General features: G+C 43.7%; 1 protein-coding gene across 2 annotated transcripts in view; it reads right to left on the bottom strand.

Annotated features, from left to right (window-relative positions):
• LOC136877456 (retinaldehyde-binding protein 1) overlaps positions 1 to 26,752 on the bottom strand; it is a 146,028-nt gene that overhangs the window by 90,904 nt on the left and 28,372 nt on the right. For both annotated transcript variants that reach the window (XM_068228654.1, XM_068228655.1), the window contains exon 3: positions 19,105 to 19,196. In XM_068228654.1, the coding sequence (XP_068084755.1) occupies positions 19,105 to 19,196 (92 nt within the window). The remainder of the gene's footprint in view (positions 1 to 19,104; positions 19,197 to 26,752) is intronic.

Here is a 26,752-nt window from a genome sequence, read left to right as displayed (position 1 = left end):
CGTATGACGTGTTTTCAGCTGAGCCAATAGAATCATTTCAGTAAGAGGTGCCTGTTTGTGCGGGTCACGAGTGAATGTTTCGAGTTTTATTTGTAAACATCATAATCAACGAGTTTAGGGAACTATTTGCGTGTGTACGATAGATCCAGGAAGAGCAAAAAGACAAGTATTCCGTCGACAGGCGAGGGAAATAGTATTTAAAGTGTATTTGTATTTGGTAAGCCTACAGCAGTAGGCGTTCATAGGCGGAGAAGGTGAGGAACGCCATGTTGCCACGCTTCAAAAGAAGATAGCACTCGCGTGTGGTATTGGCCTGCAAACAGTACAGAGGATAAAACAAGCTTCGGAAATAAAAATAATGCGGTGTTCACGTCGCCAGAGAAGAACCCTTAGAGGAAGAAGCTAGTGACGGTCCTCGATGATTTCATTAAAAATGTTCTGCGTACAACAATATTTGATATGTATAAAAACGGCGAATATCATACGGCATTGAAACTGGACCGTCCATTTACCTTCCTTAATATCTCGAAAAGTTTCCTCAACACTTTCGCGGGGTGTGACGTTAAAAATTAATTTGGACTTTTAGAAAACGTTAAAGCCCACAAAAAATATAGGTCATCGCTTTGGAATTCAAGATATAAGTGGAAGAAAAAAATGTTTACACATTCATGCTGTTATGCTCTCTGCACTTCGCCTTCATTTCTCTCAACTTCCATTTAACTTATTTAATATCTCAAAAATTTCACTCAACACTTTCTCGGGGTTTGATATTAAAAATTAATTTAGACTTTCACGAAACTTTTAAGCCCACAAAAAATATAGGTCATCGCTTTGAATTCAAGATATAACTGGATGAAAAAATGTTTACACATACATGCTGTTATGAGTAGCCACATTGGCATCACCGCACCTCATACTTCTGTCTCTCTCTGCGCAACGAAACCGCCTTCCGGGCTGCGTTCTACTCTAGTAAGTTACAAGTACTAGTACTTCCGAGGAACACACCCATAAAAATTCACTGGTAATTTGTAAGTATGGACAAGTAAAAATTATTTTGTGGAACAGAAACTCTCGTATTTGTACTAGTTACTAGAGAATATACTTGTAATGTACATGACCATACTTTTGTGGAATAGGCTCCTGTACCTCGCTCAGACGGATTCACCTTCTATGATGAATAGGCGCCTTATGGGGAGCCTTGCAGGAGATGGAAAGAGTGAAAGAAATAGGCTAGTAAGAGGGAAGGAAGCGGCCGTGGCCTTAAGTTAGGTACCATCCCAGCATTGACCTGGAAGATAATTGGGAAACGACGAAAAACAACTTCGGGGATGGCTGAGGAGGGAATCGAACCCCCTTTCTACTCAGTTGACCTCCCGAGGTTGAATGGACCCCATTCCAACCCTCGGGGAATCGAAACCGGGCCTCCAGGGGCGGCAGCTAATCCTACTAACCACTACACTACAGAGGTGATGTTATTCTCTATGGAGTAATAAATAAGTTACAAGATTGTGAGCAACTGCAACGTGACCTCGAAAATGTTGTGGGATGGACAGCAGGCAATGGTATGTTGATAAACGGGGTTAAAAGTCAGGTTGTGAGTTTCACAAATAGGAAAAGACCTCTCAGTATTAATTACTGCGTTGATGGGGTGAAAGTTCCTTTTGGGGATCATTGTAGGTATCTAGGTGTTAATATAAAGAAAGATCTTCATTGTGGTAATCACATAAATGGGGTTGTAAATAAAGGGTACAGATCTCTGCACATGGTTATGAGGGTGTTTAGTGGTTGTAGTAAGGATGTAAAGGAGAGGGCATATAAGTCTCTGGTAAGACCCCAACTAGAGTATGGTTCCAATGTATGGGACCCTCACCAGGATTACCTGATTCAAGAACTGGAAAAAAAAAATCCAAAGAAAAGCAACTCGATTTGTTCTGGGTGATTTCCGACAAAAGAGTAGCGTTACAAAAATGTTGCAAAGTTTGGGCTGGGAAGAATTGATAGAAAGAAGGAGAGCTGCTCGACTAAGTGATATGTTCCGAGCTGTCAGCGGAGAGATGGCGTGGAATGACATTAGTAGACAAATAAATTTGAGTGGCGTTTATAAAAGTAGGAAAGATCACAATATGAAGATAAAGTTGGAATTCAAGAGGACAAACTGGGGCAAATATTCATTTATAGGAAGGGGAGTTAGGGATTGTAATAACTTATCAAGGGAGATGTTCAATAAATTTCCAATTCCTTTGAAATCATTTAGGAAAAGGCTAGGAAAACAACGGATAGGGAATCTGCCACCTGGGCGACTGCCCTAAATGCAGATCAGCATTGATTGATTGAGGTGGTATATTTAAGTCAGTTTCGGAAGAAAATTTGGAAATGGACTATTGCTTTAACCTTCCCCCATAGCCTTGAACACAGAGAGAGGCACAAACCATAACAGGACTACACAAGCAAAACTGCTTGGTTGAGTCCTTCAATGGGCTTTATGGATAGGTATTACGAAAATGTTTATTTTCGTTGTTTATTATACTTCAGTATAACTATAGCACAGTATGTTAAATGTGTGTAGCGTCGCGCTAGTCCTTAATAAAATAACCACAGCAATAGAAAACAGTCAACACAAAAATAGCATGTATGTAGCTACTGAACACGGATGAATTCAGAAGTCGGAAGTCAATGTTCGCGAGAATTGCGAGCCGGGATATCCCTTGGCAGCATGAAGCAACCTTGTAATACTAGATTAAGGAAAACAGGTGACTGTGATGTAAGAGAAGTTAGACCTTGGCCTCTATTTTGCTACTGAGTAAAAACAAGCTGCCTTATTTATCTGCTGTTCACTTTTAAACTCTCCTACGATTCAACATCTATAGATACAATCAAAGCCTACTTTTCCCAGAGACTCTCCACTTAGGAGGATGGAGGGGTTACCTCAGAGTCCTAAGCTGAGTCTGGTGTTGTTTCCACATACTTGTGTAAGTCTCCTCAATTTCATCTTTAAAGTTTCCCATTTTCACATCTTATAAAGGTCTCGATCTGCTTCCTTCCCATTCCTAGCCCTTAGTGTACCATCCTCACTGTAAAAACTATCTGTGTCGGTGCGACGTAAAGCAAATTGTAATAAAAAATAAAACAAACAACCTTTCATCTTACATCACAGACCGCCCTTGTTCAAGACTTGCTCTGCGCATTAGCTTTGTGAGGCCTAAGGAACCTTTCTTTGCATACCTTTCATGAAAATCCTCAGTCTATTTCCAATGAAATTATATTAGAGTGTGTCGCTGGAATGAAAGATGACACGGAAAACCGTAGCACCCTTGAGAAAAACCTGTCCCGCCTCCGCTTTGTTCAGCACAAATCTCACATGGAGTGACAGGGGATTTGAACCACGAAACCCAGCGGTGAGAGGCCGGCGTGCTGCAGTTTGAGCAACGGAGGCTTTTGCACACCTTTCCTGTCCTTTTTTTTAATTGTTTTGTTGATACCTTCATTCTTAGAACTATCAGGCCTATTACTCTTTCTCCTTCTGCCCAGAGTTAAGAAGGGATGGTTATCTATTTCTGCCGGACTGAGTGGTTCAGACGGTTAAATCGCTCGCTTTCAAAGCCAAAGTTCGCTGGTTCGATCCTGGCTTAGCCCGGTGGTACTTGAAGTTCTCAGATAAGTCAGCTTCGTGTCGTTAGATTTATCGGCATGTAAAAGAACTTCTGCGAGACAGAATTTCGGCGTAAAACCAGTAGCACTATGATCATTTATTATTATTTCTTCCTACTTCTCCTTAAACAATAATCATCACCACCTCGAACATGTATAGAATAACAATAGTCTTAGGTTCCGGTAAATCTACCGACACAACGCCGGTGCATTTGAGCATTTTTAAATACCACCGGCCAAAGCCGGGTTTGAACCCACCAACGTGGGCTCAGAAAGCCAGTGCTCTACCGTCTTAGCCGATCAGCCCAGCTGTTATTATTATTATTATTATTATTATTATTATTATTATTATTATTATTATTATTAATAAAAACTTCTAAAGTCCAGTGGTACTTCTTCCTTCTTAATCCGTTTACCCACCAGGGTTTTACCCTCGGACTCAGCGAGGGATCCCACCTCTATCGGCTCAAGGGCAGTGTCCTGGAGCGTGAGACTTTGGGTCGGAGGGATACAACTGGGCAGGAGGACCAGTGCCTCGTCCAGGCGGCCTTCCCTGCTATACTGAACAGGGGTCTTGTGGGGGAATGGGAAGATTGGAAGGGATCAACAAGGAAGAGAGAAGGAAGCGGCCGTGGCCTTAAGTCAGGTACCTTCCGGCATTGGCCTGGAGGAGAAGTGGGAAACCACCGAAAACCGCTTTGAGGATGACTGAGGAGGGAATCGAACCCCCACCCCTCCGTGCATTTGACCTCCCGAGGCTGGGTGCACCCCGTTCCAGCCCTCTTAACACTCTTCAAATTTCATGGCAGAGTGGTGACAGGGGTGGCAGCTAATCACATTAACCACTACACCACAGAGACGGACTCCAGTGGTATTTCAAGGTTCTAAATTACGCTAGCCTCGTTACTGGCACAAAAATAACTCCTGTGACACAACATTCCGGCTCCTCGGCGTTTAACAATCCCGCAGCACAACAGCCTATTTGACAGTTCCTCAGATAGTCTCATGAGGGTGAGTGAACACCATCCCAGCCCTCAGTACAGAACTAAAATACTTGCACTGCGCGGGAATCATACCCGAAATCTCCAGGTAGGAGGCGGAATCAGGCACGCTATGCCTACACCACGGGACTGAATAATAATAATAATAATAATAATAATAATAATAATAATAATAATAATAATAATACAACGTTTTATGAGTGGATTCTATATTTCTTGCTGTACAAGGCGCAGGCCTATCTGAAGTTCCTCTTGCACATATAAATCACAATCTATTTATAATTTGCCGTGCACGATTCCTACCACGTTCTGCAGCCGCTGGAGCTAGACATGGACGTACTGTAGACACGAATGCTTCATGAGGTCAAAATGTGTATGAGCAAGTTGATCAAATTTCTGTTTATAACATTTTAATAAATAATTATATTTCTAAGATAGTTATTATTAGACTTTGTATTATCTTTATAACTGTTATTAATTGAGCATCCTTTAATAACCTTTCTTCTTTCTTTCCTTCTTTCTTTCTTTCTTTCTTTCTTTCTTTCTTTCTTTCTTTCTTAATCTGCTTACTCTCCAGGGTTGGTTTTTCCCTCGGACTCAGCGACCCGAGGCTGAGTGGACCCCATCCCAGTCCTCGTACCATTTTTCAAATGTCGTGGCAGAGCCTGGAATCGAACCCGGGCCACCAAGGAGTGGCATCTTTATAATTCGTTCCTAATATTTCAATAACAAGTTGAATTTAGGAAACATGTACTATAGTTAACATTCAATATAATGAAGGCTGTTGAAAATGTGCAGAAATTATTATCTCCAACCACTTTAATTGTCTAAGACATTACTTAAAAATTTTAAAAATACTCATGTTCTGGTGTCCGATTTCATATGGAATGCCTCGTACACCAACCTACGCTATGAGTCACACCCTACACCGCCATCACAGGGACTGGCTGCATAAGGAATGGCATTACTAAAAACGCTCATATCTCGTTCACTTTCATAATTGCCAAACTCGAAAGGAAAAAACGAGACAGATTTATAGAATTTCTCTAGCCCATACCGGAAATTTGTAATTATGTTACAGGGGTCGAAAGTGAGGTTTTTTGTGTGAGTTGTACGATATTTTTTTCGTACGTAATGTACAATATTTTCTTATGAACTAGGTTGCATTTCTTTATTTATATTTAAATAAAATTAACCCATTTTAGGCCCAGGTTAGGAATAATTACACAATACATGTTTGTTGTTACTATCCATTCATTTAAGTGTAATTTGTTGCAAATTAAAAAGGAATTTCGAAAATAATTGAGAAAGTGTAGTATTTACATCATGGGTCGTTTTCGACCCTAGCATTCAATTTGACGTTTAGCATAACTATGCGTTAATTATCACTTCCAAATCACTGAGAAAAAGCCTTTTGCGATGATTCGTAACTATTCGAAAAGAATACTAAAAGTGGTACGTTAGAATTTTATTCCAACTGAAATCAGTTTGAAACCTCTGCCATCCAGTAACTTCAAAACAGGTTTTATCAAGCACTTCCGAAAACCTACATGCTTGGGACCGGGTAGTGCCGAACTGGTCCGACGATCAAAACATTCCAAAGATATTTTTGATCCGTAACGAAAGGTGGTGGTTGAAATGGTATGGCGGGTAGTTAGCAGGTACAGGCAGGAATTTCCGAATGGATTACTAACGTAACCCCCCCACCCCCATGCCACAAAAACTACCTCAATTCTCTAGACTCAGTGTCAGTTATCAGACAGTTCAGTGGGTTAAACGCTGAGTACAAAAATTCTAACTCAGACATTGTAAACTGGTTACACTGTGATGGTGGTGGTGATTATTGTTTTAAGAGGAAGTACAACTGGGCAACCATCCTCTATATAACACTAATCAGAGGGAAAAATGGAAGGGATCCGACACTTCGAAAAATGAAGATATCGGCCAAAGTAAGACAAGGACCACGAAGGGCGTGAAAATGAAAGACTCCCTAGCCCTCGCAAACCTAATAGCGTCGGAGTCGGAAAAGAACAAGAGTTGACCAAGAGAGGTCGGATAGGATAGATGAACGTGAGGAGCCTGGCACAACTAATTGGAAGCAATGCCAGGACTCAGCTGAGGGCCCCGTGGTCCCCAACCCACGCTCCAAAGTTCAGAGCCTCTGAGGGCCCGTTTAGTCGTCTTTTACGACAGGCAGGGGATACCGTGGGTGTTATTCTACCGCCCCCACCCACTATGATTTTTAGGCCAAGTTCGTTGAGTCATGAGAAAGTAGGAGACGCCTATGTGGAAGAACTTGAGCCAACTGAACCCTCATCTCACAAAGTTGATAGGTTTGTTGACAATTTAATAGAAAACTACATTTACAACAGTTCTATGTTCCCTCCAGATATGTGAGCATCAACTACATTATCATCCGAGCGCACAACAAATGCCTGCGAATCCTTTCACGCAAAATTCAGAAAACATTTTAATCACTCCCATCCGAACATTTATGCTTTCAATGAAGCCACATAGAATGTACAGACTGATGTGTACAGTGCCATCCGGAGTAAAGCAAAACCGGAACTGTATACAACAGCAAGTACGAGTACAAGAAGAGGCTTCATTACTTGGAAACTTTACAGAAATACTACAGATCAGCCGACCCAAACGAAAAAATATTGAGGTTGCAGTGTGCTTCGTACTAGTATTACAAAGTTTAAACAAAAATCGCCTATCATTCTGGGACAGGAATGGCCTGAAACTATCGGGCGAGTTGGCCGTGCGGTTAGTGGCACGCAGCTGTCAGATTGCATCCAGTCCCACTGACGGCAGCCCTGAAGATGGTTTTCGTGGTTTCCCATTTTCACACCAGGCAAATGCTGGGGCTATACCTTAATTAAGGCCACAGCCGCTTCCTTCCCACTCCTAAGTCTTTCCTATCCCTTCGTCGCCATAAGACCTATCTGTGTCGGTGTGACGTAAAACAAATTATTTAAAAATGGCCTGAAACTGTACATAATGTAAAAAATAAATTATTATAATTATAGTTATGTTATTTGACAAAGCCGAAAGACCATTACACATATACGTTATATGACAAGGCCGAAAGGCCGCACATAATACAGTGTGATTCAGCAGCCCCTTCCAATATCGTTTGCTGCAGCCCAACTAACGTGCTCATGTTTATAGGGGTGCTATTCCCTTTTAGGCGTACTGTATAGAACTAATGTTCAGTGTGCACATTTTGCACATGATTCTGAACCATAGCGAAATGTTAATCATCCGTTCGCAAAACATGACGCCTTGAAATCATGTAGCAACATCCTTTTGCCATGTAACTATATTAATATTGATCCGCCTCTGTGGTGTAGTGGTTAGTGTGATTAGCTGCCACCCCCAGATGCCCGGTTCGATTCCCGGCTCTGCCACGAAATTTGAAAAGTGGTACGAGGGCTGGAACAGGGTCCACTCAGCCTCGGGAGGTCAACTGAGTAGAGTGGGGTTTGATTCCCTCCTCAGCCATCCTGGAAGTGGTTTTCCGTGGTTTCCCACTTATCCTCCAGGCAAATGCCGTGATGGTACCTAACTTAAGGCCACGGCCGCTTCCTTCCCCCTTCCTTGTCTATTCTTTCCAAACTTCCCATCCCCCCAACAAGGCCCCTGTTCAGCATAGCAGGTGAGGCCGCCTGGGCGAGGTACTGGTCATCCCCCCAGTTGTATCCCTGACCCAGAGTCTGAAGCTCCAGGACACTGCCCTTGAGGCGGTAGAGGTGGGATCCGTCGTTGAGTCTGAGAGAAAAACCGACCCTGGAGGGAAAACAGATTACGAACGAACTATGTTAATGTGTCGTGCCTCGTGACCGGGTGTAACGAAGAGGGGAGTCAGTGCATAAAACTACCTCACAGTGGAGTAATTAGTCTTAAACACCGAACCACATGGCGGATGTACTCTGCTTTCGTCGTACTGTCAGCGTGTTTTCGGCGGTGTAGCGGATGTGGTTAGACGTTCGCCTAGCAATCGACGGAATGTGCCAACGGCGGTTCGAGTCCTGCATTGTTGAAATATTTTTGCTTTGGTATGATGTTTGAATACGTAAACACAGGCCCACGTTTGTTACAATGAAACAGCAGAATGGCGCTGTTATTCATCTTGTGCCCTGCGCACACTTCGCTGGTTAGTGTCGGAAAGTACCGTAATCTCTGATGTCATTCAGTATGTATTCCACAAAGGAATACATTGACATGCTCCTCATTTATGTGGAAGCAAGACAAATCGCGTGCGAGGCACTACGTCTGTACCAGGAACGGCATCTCTTCAGGCGACACCCGGCTGCTATGATATTCCGCCGTGTTGAAAGGAGCCTAAGGACAACTGGCGTGATTTCTAACCAGCCACCAGTCCGCGATTGACCCGTTACATCGGGTGAAACAGAAGAGGCCGTTCTGGAGGCAGCTCGTAATAATCCACACATCAGTACAAGGGCGATTGCACGACAGGTGAACACCAGCCAGCCGTCCGTCTGGCGAATACTGCATGAACATAGATTTCACCCATACCATCTTGAGCTACCCCAAGAGCTCCATGGGCGGGATTTAGAATTTCGAATGGAGTTCTGTCGGTGGCTATTAGGGAGGATGGGCAATGATGCATCATTCGTATTGCATATCTTGTTCCACAATGATGGGAACGTCAATCGCCACAACATGCACTATTGGAGTCCGGCCAATCCTCACTGGGTGCGACAGGCGGCCCATCAAGTACGATGGGGAGTGAATTTTTGGTGTGGAATCTTGGGGGATCGCCTGATTAGACCTTATTTCTTTGAGGGCCATTGGACGGGGCCACGCTACCTGCACCTTCTGTGTCAGGAACTCCCACAGCTGCTGGAGGATGTGCCCTTGCACTTTCGTTTGACGATGTGGTTACAACAGGATGGAGCTCCACCACATTCGACTTTGCCCATTCGTAACCATCTGAACAAGGAACTGCCAGGGAAATGGATAGGACGAGAAGGCCTCGTTTACACTCAAGCGCCGGAAAACCCCGACCATCTTCGGCAACTCATCATGAACGCCCGCCAAGCAAATTCACCTGGAATGCTTCAGCGCGCAAGAAGATCTATTGGACACCTGGCCCGAATGAGCATAAACCAAAACGGTCATCACACCGAGCATTTGCTGCAATAAAACATTGTCAGGGCAGTTGTGTTTCTATTATTTCCGGTCTGTATGTGTCCGGCCTGCTAACCAATCGGCCCTTCTTAGGGTTACAAACACATTCATTCACACACAATTTGCATGAAATCGGGTATTGAACTTACATTGCGTGCGGTACGTATTAAACAAATATTTCAAAATGTTATAATCAACGTCCCGGACTCGCACATCCCGGCTGATATGCAAGCCCGCTCGCAAGGCTTTTACCACCTACACTACGGTCCCGTACGGCACACTGCGCAGCTTATAGCAAGTATTAGGTTTACTGCGGTCACAGTATCAATTTAGTGTTTCGCCGGCGTGTCAGGTTCATATGATTTAGAAGGCACATGCATGTCTTCCTGTGTTTAATACGACTATAACATTACGGCGCCCTATTATGGTGAGGCGGTAAATACCAAGATATCCGTTTGTGTTGTCCGGGCATACCGGCAGGGCAGATGTTTTCAGGACGGAATGAATATTGTGGGTTGCATAAAACTACATTGGAAGGGGCAGTTGAATCACGCTGTATATTGTTTTGCCGGTACGATAAACGCAAGTTTTTGATTTATGCCGGTACCGGGCTGCACCGACTTAACTACAGCACTGTTCGTGCCGATGTAACTTTGCACGATCCTGCATTCCAAATGAACGCTATCTACACTGAGTTCTGTTAGTCTACTGATATGAGGTGAAATATAGTGGGAGGATACCAACAGCTCGTAAACATCACAATTACAACAACAAGGTGACCTTCTTTGCTCTTTCTTAACACGTACCTGGGCGAAGAGGAAGGTGTTATCTCTCTCGTCATACCACTTAACCCAGATTAATTTACACGACCGTTCAAAAAAGTCTTAACTAATGAGTTGAACAAACATAAGATAACGTATCCACTAATTGATAGAAGTGATAAGCAGTTAAGAATACAGACTCATCAGAATCGAATGCAGATAGCGTCTATTTTACAGAATACTACTGTATGTTACTATGTGGCAATTACCGGTATACAATTTTTCTTCCCTTTAAAGCAATAATCCGATCCTGCGTTCTACGGGTAGCGAGTATCAGGAGGACCCAGGCATGATTCTCGGCCGAGAATTTTTACCGAAATTTCAGGGCTATTGGAGGCCTACTCAGCCTAACAGAGAACAATTGAAGAGATATTTGGTGGTGTAATAACATCTCGGTCTAATAATAATAATAATAATAATAATAATAATAATAATAATAATAATAATAATAATTTCGTGTGGCTATTTCTAGCTGAGTTCAGCCCTTGTAAGGCAGACCCTCCGACTAGGGTGGGCGGCATCTGCCCTGTGTAGGTAACTGCGTGTTATTGCGGTGGAGGATAGTGTTATGTGTGGTGTGTGAATTGCAGGGATGTTGGGGATAGCAAAAACACCCAGCCCCCGGGCCATTGGAATTAAGCAATGAAGGTTAAAATCCCCGACCCGGCCGGGAATCGAACCCGAGACCTCTGAACCGAATGTGCTTTACATCCAACTAACTACTCTTTAACGGTTTTTTGGTCTCCAATTGTAGCGCTTACATCATTACGTGCTTACATTACGACTGCTACGTTGTAAATACAGAAATAATATCACTTAAATTAACACCAAGTAATATTAATTGCCTGATGTAAAATAACCGCGGCCTTAATCAAGCTACCACCCCAGCATTTGCCTTGTGTAAAAATGGGAAACCGTCCGCCTCTGTGGTGTAGTTGTTAGTGTGATTAGCCGCCATCCCCAGAGGCCAGGATTCGATTTCCGGCTCTGCCACGAATTGAAGAAAAGCGATACGGGGGCTGGAACGGGGTCCACTCAACCTCGGGAGGTCAACTGAGTATAGGTGGGTTCAATTCCCACCTCAGCCATCCTGGAAGTGGCTTTTAGTGTTTCCCACTTATCCAGCCAAATGCCGGGATGGTACCTAACTTAAGGCCACGGCCGCTTCCTTCCCTCTTCCTTATCTATCCCTTCCAATCCTCCCATCCCCCGCAAGGTTCCTGTTCAGCATAGCAGGCGAGGCAGCCTGGGCGAGGTACTGGTCCTCCTCCCCAGTTGTATCCCACGACCCAAAGTCTCGCGCTCCAGGACACTGCCCTTAAGGCGGTAGAGGTGGGATCCCTCGCAGAGTCTGAGGGAAAAACCGACCCTGGAGGGTAAACAGATTCAGAAAGAAAAATGGGAAACCACGGAAAACCATATTCAGGGTTGCCGACAGCGGGATTCGAACCCACAATCACACGAATGTAAGCTGATAGCTACGTGACCCTAATCGTGCAGCCACTTGCTCGGTATTATGTAAAGTATGCCAACATTTGTCAATTTTCAGTCACAAGACTGTATATATTTTTATGACGGGAGCTATCGCACTTGCATCTTGTGTTTTCATCCTTCCACTTTATAATAATACTAGCTGATGTACCCGTGTTTCGCTACGGAATTCTCAGAAAGATTGTCTTTGTGGTTTTCGTAACTACAGTTAACTTAGGCCATTACAAAAACGTCAGTAGGAATGTAGGGATTAAAAGCAATGTTATCATATAAAATACTCGCTCAAATGAAAAACCGCACATTTTCTCACTTTTAACAAACAGTACTACGACGCCGATCTAACAGTCCAAACTTCCAGTGCTGGATTGACCAGGCGCCGCAGACAGTGAACACTCCTCTGCCATTGCCCCGTTAAATATACACACTGCTCATTCCAATCAGGGGCTCAGGGTAGGGATTGAACAGCTCTAATGCTGTCATGAACCAGTTTGTTACGCAGCAGTAGTATCAGAAAATGTATGAACCAGAGGAATGGCATGCTTAAGAAGAAAGTTAACTCCCCAGCTATTTCCCTTCAATATTCAGGCAGGCTGTTATACTCGGAACGACCGGGCGAGTTGGCAGTGCGGTTAGGGGCGCGCAACTGTGAGTTTTGCATCCGGGAGGTAGTGGGTTCGAAAACCACTGTCGACAGCCCTGAAGATGGTTTTACGTGGTCTCCCATTTTCACATCAGGCATCACCGTAATTAACGCCAGGGCCGCTTCCTTTCTACTCCTAGCCCTTTCCTATCCCATCGTCGCCATAATACCTATCTGTGTCGGTGCGACGTAAAGCAAATTTTAAAAAAAATACTCGGTATACAGCAGTAATCCCATCTACCGGACATGACTGACAACAGAAGACACAAAGCACATCACAACAAACAATGGTCGATGTAATGTTATTGTTGTTGTATATTATTATAGAGCTTTCTGTATTGTAGGCCTTCACATTTACATTAGTTTTCTTTCTACTCTGTGATATTAGGGCGTCTTAAGAAATTATTTATAGCGTAGACTGTAATTCCTTATACCCCGGCTTTACATAACGATTTTCATTAAATTCTGTTTACCCATTTTCTCGTGACTTGGCGCTGATTTGGACTTAGCAACAAAAATCCAAATTCATGAATATCTCTGTTATCATAGCCGATACGGTAAAATGTATTATAAGATATAAATGATCGAAAATTTAATACTATATACCTTTGGTAATATAGTATTTGTCGATAGAACCACTAATAACACAAATATTTGAGAATTACATTTTCGGACTTCCCCTAAACTACCATTCCACTCAGTGTGAATAAAATTATTTATGATGTAGATTGTAGCAACTTATTTGTCGACTTTGAATACCGATTCTCATTAAGATAGGACCACTAATAACATAAAAATTCGATATATTAAGTCTACACCTTTCCCTAAACTACCATTTCTTTCAGCGCGAATAAGATTATTTATGACTTAGATTGTAGGGACTTATTTCCTGACTTTGCATACCGATTTTCATTACGATGGGATCACTCATAACAGAAATATTTGAGAATCAAATTTTAGGCCTTCCCCTAAACTACCATTTCTCTCAGCGTGAATAAGATTATTTACGACCTAGATTGTAGCGACTTATTCCCGGACACTACATACCGATTTTCATTAACTTCTCTTCAGCCGTTTTCTCGTGATGCGTGTACATACATGCAGACAGCCAGACAGACAGACAGACAGACAGACAGACAGACAGACAGACAGACAGACAGACAGACAGACAGACAGACAGACAGACAGACAGACAGACAGTATTTACGGAAAATTAAAAAAAAGTTCATTTCCTTGCTACTATGGACACGACTGATACAGAAATATCATCCTTTTTTAAATTCTGAGCAATATACAGACAAAACTCTTATTTTATATATATATATATATCCACTGACTGACAGAGCAAATGCAACACCAAGAAGGAGTGGTCAGAACTTTATGCCAATTGCAGGGTAGACTGACGTCACTGAGGTATGCTCATGATGTGAAATGCGCCGCTGTGCTGCGCACGTAGCGAACGATAAATGGGACACGGCGTTGGCGAATGGCCCACTTCGTACCGTGATTTCTCAGCCGACAGTCATTGTAGAACGTGTTGTCGTGTGCCACAGGACACGTGTATAGCTAAGAATGCCAGGCCGCCGTCAACGGAGGCATTTCCAGCAGACAGACGACTTTACGACGGGTATGGTGATCGGGCTGAGAAGGGCAGGTTGGTCGCTTCGTCAAATCGCAGCCGATACCCATAGGGATGTGTCCACGGTGCAGCGCCTGTGGCGAAGATGGTTGGCGCAGGGACATGTGGCACGTGCGAGGGGTCCAGGCGCAGCCCGAGTGACGTCAGCACGCGAGGATCGGCGCATCCGCCGCCAAGCGGTGGCAGCCCCGCACGCCACGTCAACCGCCATTCTTCAGCATGTGCAAGACACCCTGGCTGTTCCAATATCGACCAGAACAATTTCCCGTCGATTGGTTGAAGGAGGCCTGCACTCCCAGCGTCCGCTCAGAAGACTACCATTGACTTCACAGCATAGACGTGCACGCCTGGCATGGTGCCGGGCTAGAGCGACTTGGATGAGGGAATGGCGGAACGTCGTATTCTCCGATGAGTCACGCTTCTGTTCTGTCAGTGATAGTCACCGCAGACGAGTGTGGCGTCGGCGTGGAGAAAGGTCAAATCCGGCAGTAACTGTGGAGCGCCCTACCGCTAGACAACGCGGCATCATGGTTTCGGGCGCTATTGCGTATGATTCCACGTCACCTCTAGTGCGTATTCAAGGCACGTTAAATGCCCACCGCTACGTGCAGCATGTGCTGCGGCCGGTGGCACTCCCGTACCTTCAGGGGCTGCCCAATGCTCTGTTTAAGCAGGATAATGCCCGCCCACACACTGCTCGCATCTCCCAACAGGCTCTACGAGGTGTACAGATGCTTCCGTGGCCAGCGTACTCTCCGGATCTCTCACCAATCGAACACGTGTGGGATCTCATTGGACGCCGTTTGCAAACTCTGCCCCAGCCTCGTACGGACGACCAACTGTGGCAAATGGTTGACAGAGAATGGAGAACCATCACTCAGGACACCATCCGCACTCTTATTGACTCTGTACCTCGACGTGTTTCTGCGTGCATCGCCGCTCGCGGTGGTCCTACATCCTACTGAGTCGATGCCGTGCGCATTGTGTAACCTGCATATCGGTTTGAAATAAACATCAATTATTCTTCCGTGCCGTCTCTGTTTTTTTCCCAACTTTCATCCCTTTCGAACCACTCCTTCTTGGTGTTGCATTTGCTCTGTCAGTCAGTGTAGATAGAAACCATTCCTGTACACTATGCGTAATATAATACTTTTTGGGTTACATAAAAAAGTCACATGACTTTTTCTTTCTCTCCGAAGACCCGTGACCCCAATTTGAATGACGCCTCTGGTCAAATTTTGAATCCAGGTTCGTATTTATTGTTACCTGCAAATGATCACGTGACATGATTCAATTCTTGTCCAAAGAAGATCGGGGAAACTGGTAAGAAGTGAGGTTGTGTTCCAAGTAATGCACGTCAACAAGCTGTCAATGCAATAATGGACAGTCGGCGTTGGTTTCACTGCGGTCTTCTGGATCAGCCGCCTTATAGCAAAGATCTATCCCCGTGTAGCAGTGATGTATGTGGTCTTCTGAAGGAATCCCTGAAGAGTAAGCGTTTCGCCACCGATCAAGTGCTTCTTGTTGCTGTGGAAGAGTGGTCCAATCAGCAGCCAGTGTCTTTCATTGTGGTGCCTTGGAAGAAAGGAGACGAGCTGCTTGACTACGCAGAAAGCCTATGTTCCGAGCTGTCGTTGGGAGATTGCTGGGAATAACATGAGTAGACGAATAAGTTTGAGTGGTGGTTTTAAAAGTAAGAGAGGTCACAGGATGAAGATTAAGTTGGAATTTCAGAGAATAAATTGGGGCAAATATTCGTTTATATGAATTTACCAATGGAGGTATTCGATAAATTTCCAACTTCTTTGAAATGAAGAAAAGATTAGGTAAACAACTGAAGGGAATCTGTCACCTGAATGCCTGACCTAAATGTAGATCAGTGGTGATTGATTGGTGACTGGAGGGTATAGAGAAATTTGTTCAAAGTTGGGACATTACCCTGAAATTTGGGGCTGATTATCTACTGTACAGTCTCTCTCAATCACCAATATGTGGTCGTTTTGATAAAGTGTATGTTGTGTAATACATACAGTCTAAGTTTGTAGACATCAATCTACGTTTCAATTGAACAACCCTTATAGACTACTATGGAGAAGAATTTCAAAAGGATCAGTAGTTTAATTAAGCTCATACAGATATCACGTTAACAGAGACGGCCGCGAAAAGACTAAGAGTATGGCGCTGATGACCGCATTTTCCCCATCAGACGATTGTAAATATATTTTCTTAAGTATCCGTACCCAAGTCCGCCTCTGTGGTGTAGTGGTTAGTGTGATTAGCTGCCAACCCCGGAGGTCTGGGTTCGATTACTGGCTCTGCCACGAAATTTGAAAAGTGGTACGAGGGCTGGAACAGGGTTCACTCAGCCTCGGGAGGTCAACTGAGTAGAGGTGGGTTCAATTCCCACCTCAGTCATCCTGGCAGTGATTTTCCGTGGTTTCCCACTTCTCCTCCAGGCAAATGCCGGGATGGTACCTAACTTAAGGCCACGGCCGCTTCCTTCCCTCTTCCTTGTCTATCCCTTCCATTCTTCCCATCACCCGCAAGGCCCCTGTTTAGCATAGCAGGTGAGGCTGCCTGGGCAATGTACTGGTCCTCCTCCCCAGTTGTATCCCCGACCCAGAGTCTGAAGCTCCAGGACACTGCCCTTGAGGCGATAGCGGTGGGATCCCTCGCTGAGTCCGAGGGAAAAACCGATCCTGGAGAGTAAGCATATAAAGAAGAAGATCCATACCCAAGCTTGACAAGGCTCTACAATTAATTAGCTACAATTGTACTGTTATGTGACGCACAGAATCTTGAAATCGATAGTTCGTGGAGGGCATTCTAAATAAGCGAGATTCTAAATAATGTACGGTACCGTGTTGCATCGACAAGTGGTGTGTCGAACACCTTTATGAAATAACTCAAGGGAAACTTTTTTCGTCTTTCTTACAACTTTCCAGTGTATATTTTACTTTTTGTGATTCGTGTCTTCGTCCCGAGGTGCTGCAGCGCTTCTCAAGCACACCCTCTATGGAAGTGATATGCATGCACGCATTATAGACCTTCTACCAATCTTAACATTTTGGCAGTACCAAGAATCGAACCCGGGCCCTCGGGTGACGGTAGCTAATAGCACTAATCATTACACTACGAAGGTAGACACTTCTAGTGATAATGGTGCTGGAATTCACGGTATAATCGGACCTGACGACGGAAAGACACGACATTGGGGGGGTAGAGTTGTGGGGTGGTGAATGATTACTGTCTTTACACGAGAATTCCATTGTTTTCAAGCAACGTGTAATTCAGCATTTAAATTTCCATAAACTAGACTGAGTTCGGAATAGTAAATAAATTATATTATACCGAGCGTGATGGCTGTGTGGATAGGGTCACATAGCTCTTAGCTTACATTCGGGAGGTGGTAGGTTCGAAACCCAACTTCGGGAGCTCTGAAGTTGGTTTTCCGTGGTTTCTCATTTTCACACCAGGAAAGGCTGTACCTTAAAGGTCATAACCGCTTCCTTGCGTCGCCGAAAACCTTCAGTGTGTTAGTACGACCAAAAAATAGTATCATGCTTATAAACACATTGCTGCCACGTGGTCTAGAGTTAGCGAACCTGCCTCTCACCCGAAGATCCCAGGTTCAATTCCTCGTGAGGTCAGGAATTTTTATCTGGATCTGAGGGCTGATTTATGGCCCATTCAGCTTATATCAAGGAAGTTGAGGCGCTGTCCGTCGGTGAAATAATGGCCCCGGTCTAGAAAGCCAACGTACTGACCACACGTTACCTCGTAATCTTCAGACTGAGCAATGGTCGCTCGATAGGTGAAGCCCCTCAGGGTTGTAGCAACATGGGATTTGTTTTGGTTTACTTTTGTAATCGCATTAGCTACCTTCGTGGTGTCGGGGTAGGCCTACTTGTTGAGAATCCGGTCCCGAAGACCGTAGTTCCAATTCGCAGCTCTACCAGAATCAGGGAACGGAATACACTCAGCCTCGTGAAGGCACTTGAGTAGAGGTGGGACAGAATCGTAATTCTTGGCTGTCTTCCAAGTGGTTTCCTGCTGTTTCCCCACTTCAGCATTACGGAAAGCTCCAGGATACGGTTTGACAGCGGTATTATGATGCGATCCCCACTGATTCTGAGGGGATTGGCCGCCGAATCAGGAGAGTAGATGACAATATAGGGCATATTTTTATTTCAAATGACTGTCCGTAAACTGAATGGGGTTGATTCAATACGTAGATCTGGTAGGTAAGGGTGTATTCTGCCCGAAGGCAGGTCCGAACCTCCGCAAAGGTGTGCCTGAGCCGGAGTTTACGTACGGTAGGGTGGCCAGTTCCTTTTCGCTCCTCCATTCCCTTACGCCCCACCAACAGCGCGAGGCAACCCATCCAAATCTTGACCATGCCCAATGTTGCTTAACTTCGGAGATTTCATGGGGTCCGGTGTTTCATCTGTATTCACGGGATTCTGAGTGCATCCCGTTCCATCCCTCGTGTTAAATTTTAAATATCGAAAACATAACCCCATTAGGCTATTTCAGTTATGTCCTGTTGGTAGCGGTATTAGAGCACCTCCTGTTAATAAAGCTAGGATTAGGGGGCTACACTAGTTACCTCCAACTTGAAAATTATAACAAATAGAGATATGATGGCGCCCTGGTACAGTCTGTCAGAAAAAATGAAAGCTGTCAAATACATCAGTGTTTACTTACCAAGGCGAACGCACTCTCCGGGTAAAACTTCGTTGGTCGCAGGAATCGGATAAGGAATTCGTCGTCATCCCGGAATTTTAGCTTAGGATCACCTGTAAACATTACAAAAATAATACTTTTATCATTTGTATTTTTATCTCGACAACAAGTTGTAACAGATGGTCATGTTGGTGATTCTTTGTTTTTCTGCTAGTATTTAATGTAGCACTAACATATGCTCAGGTTTTCGACGACATTCTAATAGGGAGTGCTAGGACAAGGTAACCGAGCGAGTTGGCCGTGCGGTTAGGGGCACGCAGCTGTGAGCTTGCATTCGGAAGATATTAGGTTCAAACTCCACTGTCGGCAGGCATCCTTGAAGATGGTTTTCCGTGGTTACTCATTTTCACACCAGGTAAATGCTGGGGCTGTACTATAATTAAGGCCACGGCTGCTTCCTTCCCACTCCTAGCCCTTTCCTCTTCCAGCGTCGCCGTAAGACCTACTGTATCTATGTCGGCGTTATGTAAAAAAGAAATCTTGTAGGGCAGGGTAGGGAGCGAACGTGGCTTTAATTAAGACACAACCTCAACATCTGCCTGGCGGTAAACTACGGTAAACCATCTTCACAGCTGCCGGTAGTGAGATCCGTGATGGTAGTTATTATTATTTGAAGTGGTATTACAGCTAGACAACCATCCCCTCTGAACACAATTCGGAGGAAAACAAGTGCCGATTCTGCGAAGAATAAGGATGTCGGCAAAATGTCGGAATGAAAGGACCACGAAGGGCATGAACTCGAAAGACTCCTCTAAATACCCTGAACCTAATACCGCCGGGGTCGGAAAAGAACACGAATTGATCAAGAGAGACAAAGACAAAAATACAAAAGACAAAGTCACCCCCGTACAGGTCATGAAGGCCCTTGGAGGAGTGGAAGGTAAACGCATCCACCATTGTTAACCGCGGCACGTGATGGGGTAGAGTGGTTAGCTCTACGCCCGGCCGCCTTTGTCCCCAGGAATTAACCTGGTACTCATTTTTGGTGTAGGCTGAGTGAACCTCAGGGCCATATGCACCTCCGGAAGTGGAAATCTTAAATTTTACGACTTCCTGACGGGATTGGTACTCACGTCCTTTCGGGCGAACCGAGCACGCCTTTACCACCTCGGCCAGGCAGCCCCTTGATCAAGAGAGATCGGATAGTAAAGATGAAACCGAGAAGGCTGGCAAAAGTGGAAGCAATGATAGACTCAGCTACGGGTACTCTGGTCACAAACACACACTCCCTCTGGAGGTTACTGGACTTAGTCACTTTTCACCCACAGGAGATGATGAGGTCCGAACCCACCATCGTCTGAAATACAAGCTTACAACTACAAGATCCATACCGAATAGCCAACTCATTCGGTGGTTTTTGTCTTAAGATAATATACTGTATAAAAGGCAATCATCCTTAAACAGTAGCGCGTGCTTGAATTGCTAAGGGCAATCGAAGAACTGTTTCTTTTAACAGCCACAAGTCTGGACTGCGGACTGTTTACTTGAGTTGTGTTGTAGAGAATGACGTCAATTGTTGAACTTCGTGACTTTTCCCACACGTATAGTGACGTAATTGTACAGTACAAGCACGCAGCATTGCTTGTTCTTCGAACTAAACGGCGTATTACCTGCAGACACTCCGTTCATATATATATATCATCAATCAATACTGATCTGCATTTAGGGGCAGTCGCCCAGGTGGCAGATTCCCTATCTGTTGCTTTCCTAGCCTTTTCCTAAATGATTTCAAAGAAATTGGAAATTTATTGAACATCTCCCTTGGTAAGTTATTCCAATCCCTAACTCCCCTTCCTATAAATGAATATTTGCCCCAGTTTGTCCTCTTGAATTCCAACTTTATCTTCATATTGTGATCTTTCCTACTTTTATAAACGCCATTCAAACTTATTCGTCTACTAATGTTATTCCACGCCATTTCTCCGCTGACAGCTCGGAACATACCACTTGTTATTAGTTTACGACTTTCTGATGGGGATTCGAACCCACGTCCTTCCGGGCGAACCGAGCACGCCTTTACCGCCTCGGCCAGGCAGCCCCTTGATCAAGAGAGATCGGATAGTAAAGATGATACCGAGAAGTTTAATGAGTTGCCTGCTTTGTTAGACAGTGACACTACAAAAACGAATTTCAGATCTCTAGTTGTTAAACAAAACCCACTCGTTTTAGTGGCCGTTTACTTCTAGTAGTACCGAGGAAGTTGGCTGTGTGGTATGCGCCATGTAGCTGTATTCTTGTTCTCACGAAATGGTGGGTACACACAACGCATCGATAACCTTAAAGATTAATTTCCATGATTTCCCATTTTCACACCAGGTAATTACTGGGACTGTACCTTAATTAAAGATATGGCAGCCCCCTTTCCAGTCCAAGCCCTTTCCTCTCCAATTGTAACCGAAAACCATCTGAGTTAATATGTTGTTAAACTTCTCGCAAAAATAAAGAAAAAACCTAGTAGTCCGGTGATGGAAGTAATGTGTTATAGAGAAGTACAATAACCATCCTCTCTTCATTAAGATCAGAGGAGAGAAGAGATCCCGTCCTTCGAAGGGAGATATCGGCAAGGCGAAGGACATGAAAATGAACCATATCATAGTAATCATCACTGATGTGCGTCTAGGGCAGTCGCCCAGATGGCAGACTCCCAATCCACCGTTTACCCTGTCTCCTCCCAAACAATTGTAAAGAACTTGGAAATCTATTGAACATCTCTCTTGGTAAATTATTCCAATCCCTACTCCTCTTCCTATAAAAAAATATTTTTCCCAAATTGTCCTCTTGAATTCTAACTTCCTCTTCATTTGTGATCTTTCCTACTTTCAAAAACAATACTCGAACTGACTTCGTCTACTAATGTCATTCCACGCCATCTCTTCACTGACAGTTCAGAACAGACCACTTAATTCTCCTTTCTCCCAAGTCTTCCCAGCCTAAACTTTACACCATTTTCGTAACGTTACAGTTCTTTTTCGGAATCACCCAGCAAAATCGAGTTGCTTTTCTATGGATCATTTCCAGTTCTCGAATCAAGTAATTCTGGCGAGTGTCACACACACACTGGAACCGTACTCTAGTTGGGATCAGAGATTTATATGCCCTCTCTTTTGCGACCTTACTACAACTCCTAAATGCCCTCATGACCATGTGCAGAGATATGTACGCTGTATTTAAAATCCCATTTATGTGATTACTCCAATGAACAATACTTACAATAGTTACAATAATCCCCATAAGGAACTTTCACCCCGTCAGTGCAGTGATTTAAACTGAAAGGACGTTTCCTATCAGTGAAACTTCCAACAACCACCGGGCGAGTTGGCCGTGCGGTTAGGGGCGCGCAGCTGTGAGCCCGCGTCCGGTAGGTAGTGGTTTCGAATCCCACTGTCGGCAGCCCTGAAGATGGTTTTCCGTGGTTTCCCATTTTTATACCAGGCCACGGCCACTTCCTTCCCATTCCTAGGCCTTTCTTGTCCCATCGTCGCCATAAGACCTATGTGTGTCGGAATAGCACACTCGCAAATAACTTCACTCATTAACTGTGAATGTGCGATTTCAGGACAACTGACGTGAGGAGAATCCCTCAAAACAGGCACTAAATAGTCACACATAGACGCACGAGGATTTTTATGCACAAACGATTGTGCTTTAAATACAAAATCATGAATAACCTTCAAAATCTACAGCAGCAAATCAGATGGGTAGTGCAGCCTGCTGTTTTCGTCTCTTTTATAAATCAAGTCAGTTAGCACTGATGAACACCTTGGGCTTATCAAAAGAATCAAGCAGAAGTCACACTTGATTTTTAGGAGTGCTTTTCGAACAACAAAACCTCCTTATACGACAGACATGCTAACTTTATAGATGGGTAACCCAGATCTGAAAGAGAAAATTTTCGGGTTTCAAATCGTACCTCAGACCAACAATGAAGAAATAGTTGTTGCACAATATATTTAAACATTAGCTCCCGTAAGTATAGAAGTAACTTACCAGGGGACTTGTGCAGATCTTCAAGGATACATGTACTTGATCTGGTAAATGCGCTACATTGCGCTGACCTTGGGGCGTGTTTGAAAAACTCTCTTCTGCATTTCCGATCACAGAAGTGCCAGACTCCACCTCCACGTTACTGCTTGCAGGAATTAGCAAGATTCCCGTCTTTAAAATGCGGTTGAGTCTGAAAATGACAGCTCTAGCATCCAGCATATCATTGCTGCCTGAAATTGGCCGCAGAGTGCTAAAAACCATCTCTATAGAGTCACTATTGAATGCTCGGGTCAGTACGAAATGAAATCCTGACTGAAGAAGGTACTTGACACAACCCACTGTTCATGCTGTCGTTAACAGAATGGCCTCATACGTCTCCTTGCTAAGAAATTGTTTTCCGGCTTTCTCACTGGCGGTCTTAAGTTCCTTCAAGTATTGTGGAAAATCATTTTCCAGTCACTCCAATCTCTCGTCATCCAGCTGAAGAAATGCGTCTTGTTCCGCTGCAATGTTGCTGTATGTGGGCTACTAGTATCATGTATATCAACCCCTTTCTTTATTGATAGATTGCATCTCATACAGTTTCTTGATAAAATCACCACTTATGTCTTGGAAACCATCAAACATAAATTTTTCGAGTGAAGAATTTCTTACGTTTTTCAGAATGTGGCATTGATCGAAAGCAAGAAAAAAGAGACCTTTCACTATCAACAGGATGACAGATCTTCGGTTTGATGTCTTTTGAAGTAGAGATTCTTCTCAACATGCTGACATTCGTGTTATGATTGTCACTCACAATGCGCAACACGAAAAAGCCACAAGCTTCAACTCCCTTTATTGTTGTGAGTGTTAAAGTATGTAGCTGTATCCCTACTAAACAATGACTGAGAGTCGGCTGAGTTTCATTTTCACATAAATCCTCGTCCAGTCAAGAACCTTGGTCCAGTCCGCCAGTGGACTCAGAGCTTTCATCACGCTCCTTCTTTTTGCTTCTGTGAGAAATTGGTGACTTACGAATACTACGCCTTGTCTGCTTTTCAGCAGGAATCTTGTGTAGTAGATACGCGGGGAAAACGCTAGGAACAACATTAGCTCTCAGACGCCTTACTTTTAAATCGGGACAAAAGTCACTTTCCAGAAAATGCACACTACAAACAAACACAGGGCAGCACACACGATATAGTGCCACAAGAAATCATACGAATTCCTTTAAATTCCGCGCTAGCCGTGTAAACACTGCACGTAGAAACGCGGTCAGCTGAGCGGTTTTTTACACCACTTCTTCCTAAGTCCACAGCAGATTCTCATCTCGTAAGCTACTGAAAACCTTCAGAATAATTTGTTTAGACTCCCCCCCCCCCACTTTTATTATCTTTAAAGTATTTCAGTGGTGACTCAAGCATCACAGCATCACCCACATGCTACTCACAGCTGGCAGCCGTTATGCATACTGAGCATGCTATTACAGCCAGTATTACCAACATTTTTCTTTGATCCATCTTCACGTCCTAAAAATTAAGCGAATAAAACAGCAATGAAATGAACTTGCAAAGCTTAGTACGTACACAATGCAATAAGATATCAAGCGCATGTTAAATGTTAAAATAATTGTATACTTTGCTACAAATACCCCCGAGAACAATAAATATTCACAGCCATCTGCATATGAAAGAAGGTAGTTGGTAACGAACCCGAATAACATACCACTTGTCAAATATTTTCCATGTTATTACAGGGCAAAAATTTTTAATTGGTCAACTCAGCGCATCAGAATATCTAACGAAACTCAGGGAAGCTCCTGACTTCAGAAACAAGCAACAAACCTAGGAACTATTTACCGCTGCGGAAGCCTCTTCACTGACCAGAAGTCCGGCTAACATCAAAGGGATCGCTTAGGTCTTGAGTTGACTCTCAGTATAGAAATGTCAACGCAGGTAAACAGATAACTTCTGGAAAACCAAATGTAAGGTAAGGCCTAAATGAGGTCGACCGCCTACTGTGAGCATTAGTCCCCCCCTCCCCCCCCCCCCGGCCACTCGCCAAATTGATTATTTATTCTTCAGTTGCTATCTCTACGTGACAGAAGATTGTGTGTTTCATTTCATGGTACCGTACCATCTGTATCTCTATTTCGTTCAATATGAGTGAAGTGTGGAACTATTTTCAAATAGATCCCCATTGTGATGATCGCGCTATTTGCCGCATTTTTAAAAAGAGTTTTTCACATCGTGTAAAATCTCACAACGATAGTAACCTAAAAAAAACATGTCACATCAGTGCACAAAATTGATTTTTCAGAACATCTTAGTAAAAATTTCCGCGGAAGTGGAAATTTAACTTCTGATGAAGTAATAGTAGATGAGCCTGTGACTCTTCTTTCATGGTCATCGACGACATCGGCATCATCATCACCATCATCCTCTCAACAGTCTCAACCTACACTTCAATCGTTTATGGACAAGAAATTTGCAATTAAACCAGGTGATAGCCGAAGATTTTTTTTTGTTTTTTTGTTGCTAGTTGCTTTACGTCGCACCGACACAGATAGGTTTTTTTGGCGATGATAGGACAGGAATGGGCTAGGAGTGGGCAGCAAGCGGCCGTGGCCGTGCCTGGTGTGAAAATGGGAAACCACGGAAAACCATTTTCAGGGCTGCCGACAGTGGGGTTCGAACCTACTATCTCCCGAATACTGGATACTGACTGCACTTAAGCAACTGCAACTATCGAGCTCGGTCCGAAGATAATTACCAGAAAAATCGCTACAGTGGTATGCAAAGATAACCAACCATTCAGCATTGTTGAGGATGAAGGATTTAAGGAGTTGATTAAGTATCTTGAAACTAGTATGCTATGCCTCTTCGTAAGCAAATATCTAATCAAATAATTCCAGAACTTAAAGAAGAAGTGGAAAAGAAAGTGTAAGAAAGGAGCTCCAAAATGCGAACATCGTAGCTGTCACGACGGATATGTGGACATCAACAGCCTGCGAGGGTTATTGAAGTGTCAGCGTTCATTTTGTGGACCTGGACTATAATCTTAAACATACATGCATTGAAGTGATATCATTCGAAGAAGTGAGCCACACTGGTGAAAATATAGCCAATTTTTTAAGAAAACTTTAGAAACTTGGGGTTTTAACGATCGTGATACATGATAACGGTCCCAATTGTGTAAATGCTATGAAGTTAGGAAACTTTACTCACCTGTCGTGTTTAGCTCATACGTTTCAACTTGTTTTGAAGCATGGAGTTTTCGCTTTAAAAATATTGAAAGTCTCATTTCGTCACGCAGGAAACTAGTTGGGAGTTTCAAACACTCCTCAAAATCCACTAAAATTCTTAAAGCGGCACAGAAGCATCTTTCTTTACCACAACACCGCTTGATTCAGGATGAACCTACGCGATGGAATTCAACTCTACATATGCTAAGAAGACTTTAGCAGCAAAAGAGGGCCGTAACTTTTGCATCCTCTGATCTTTCCTTGTCAGTGAATCTTACAGTATCGCAGTGGGATCTTGTTAATATACTTTTTTTTTTTTTTTTTTTTTTTTTTTTTTTTTTTTTTTTTTTTTTTTTTTTTGCTCTACGTCGCACCGACACATATAGGTCTTATGGTGACGAT

This window comes from Anabrus simplex, chromosome 7 (genome assembly GCF_040414725.1).
Source record: "Anabrus simplex isolate iqAnaSimp1 chromosome 7, ASM4041472v1, whole genome shotgun sequence".
NCBI classification, from domain to species: domain Eukaryota; kingdom Metazoa; phylum Arthropoda; class Insecta; order Orthoptera; family Tettigoniidae; genus Anabrus; species Anabrus simplex.
Note: the sequence above shows the minus strand (reverse complement) of the source record. Positions and strands in the feature narration are given on the sequence as shown.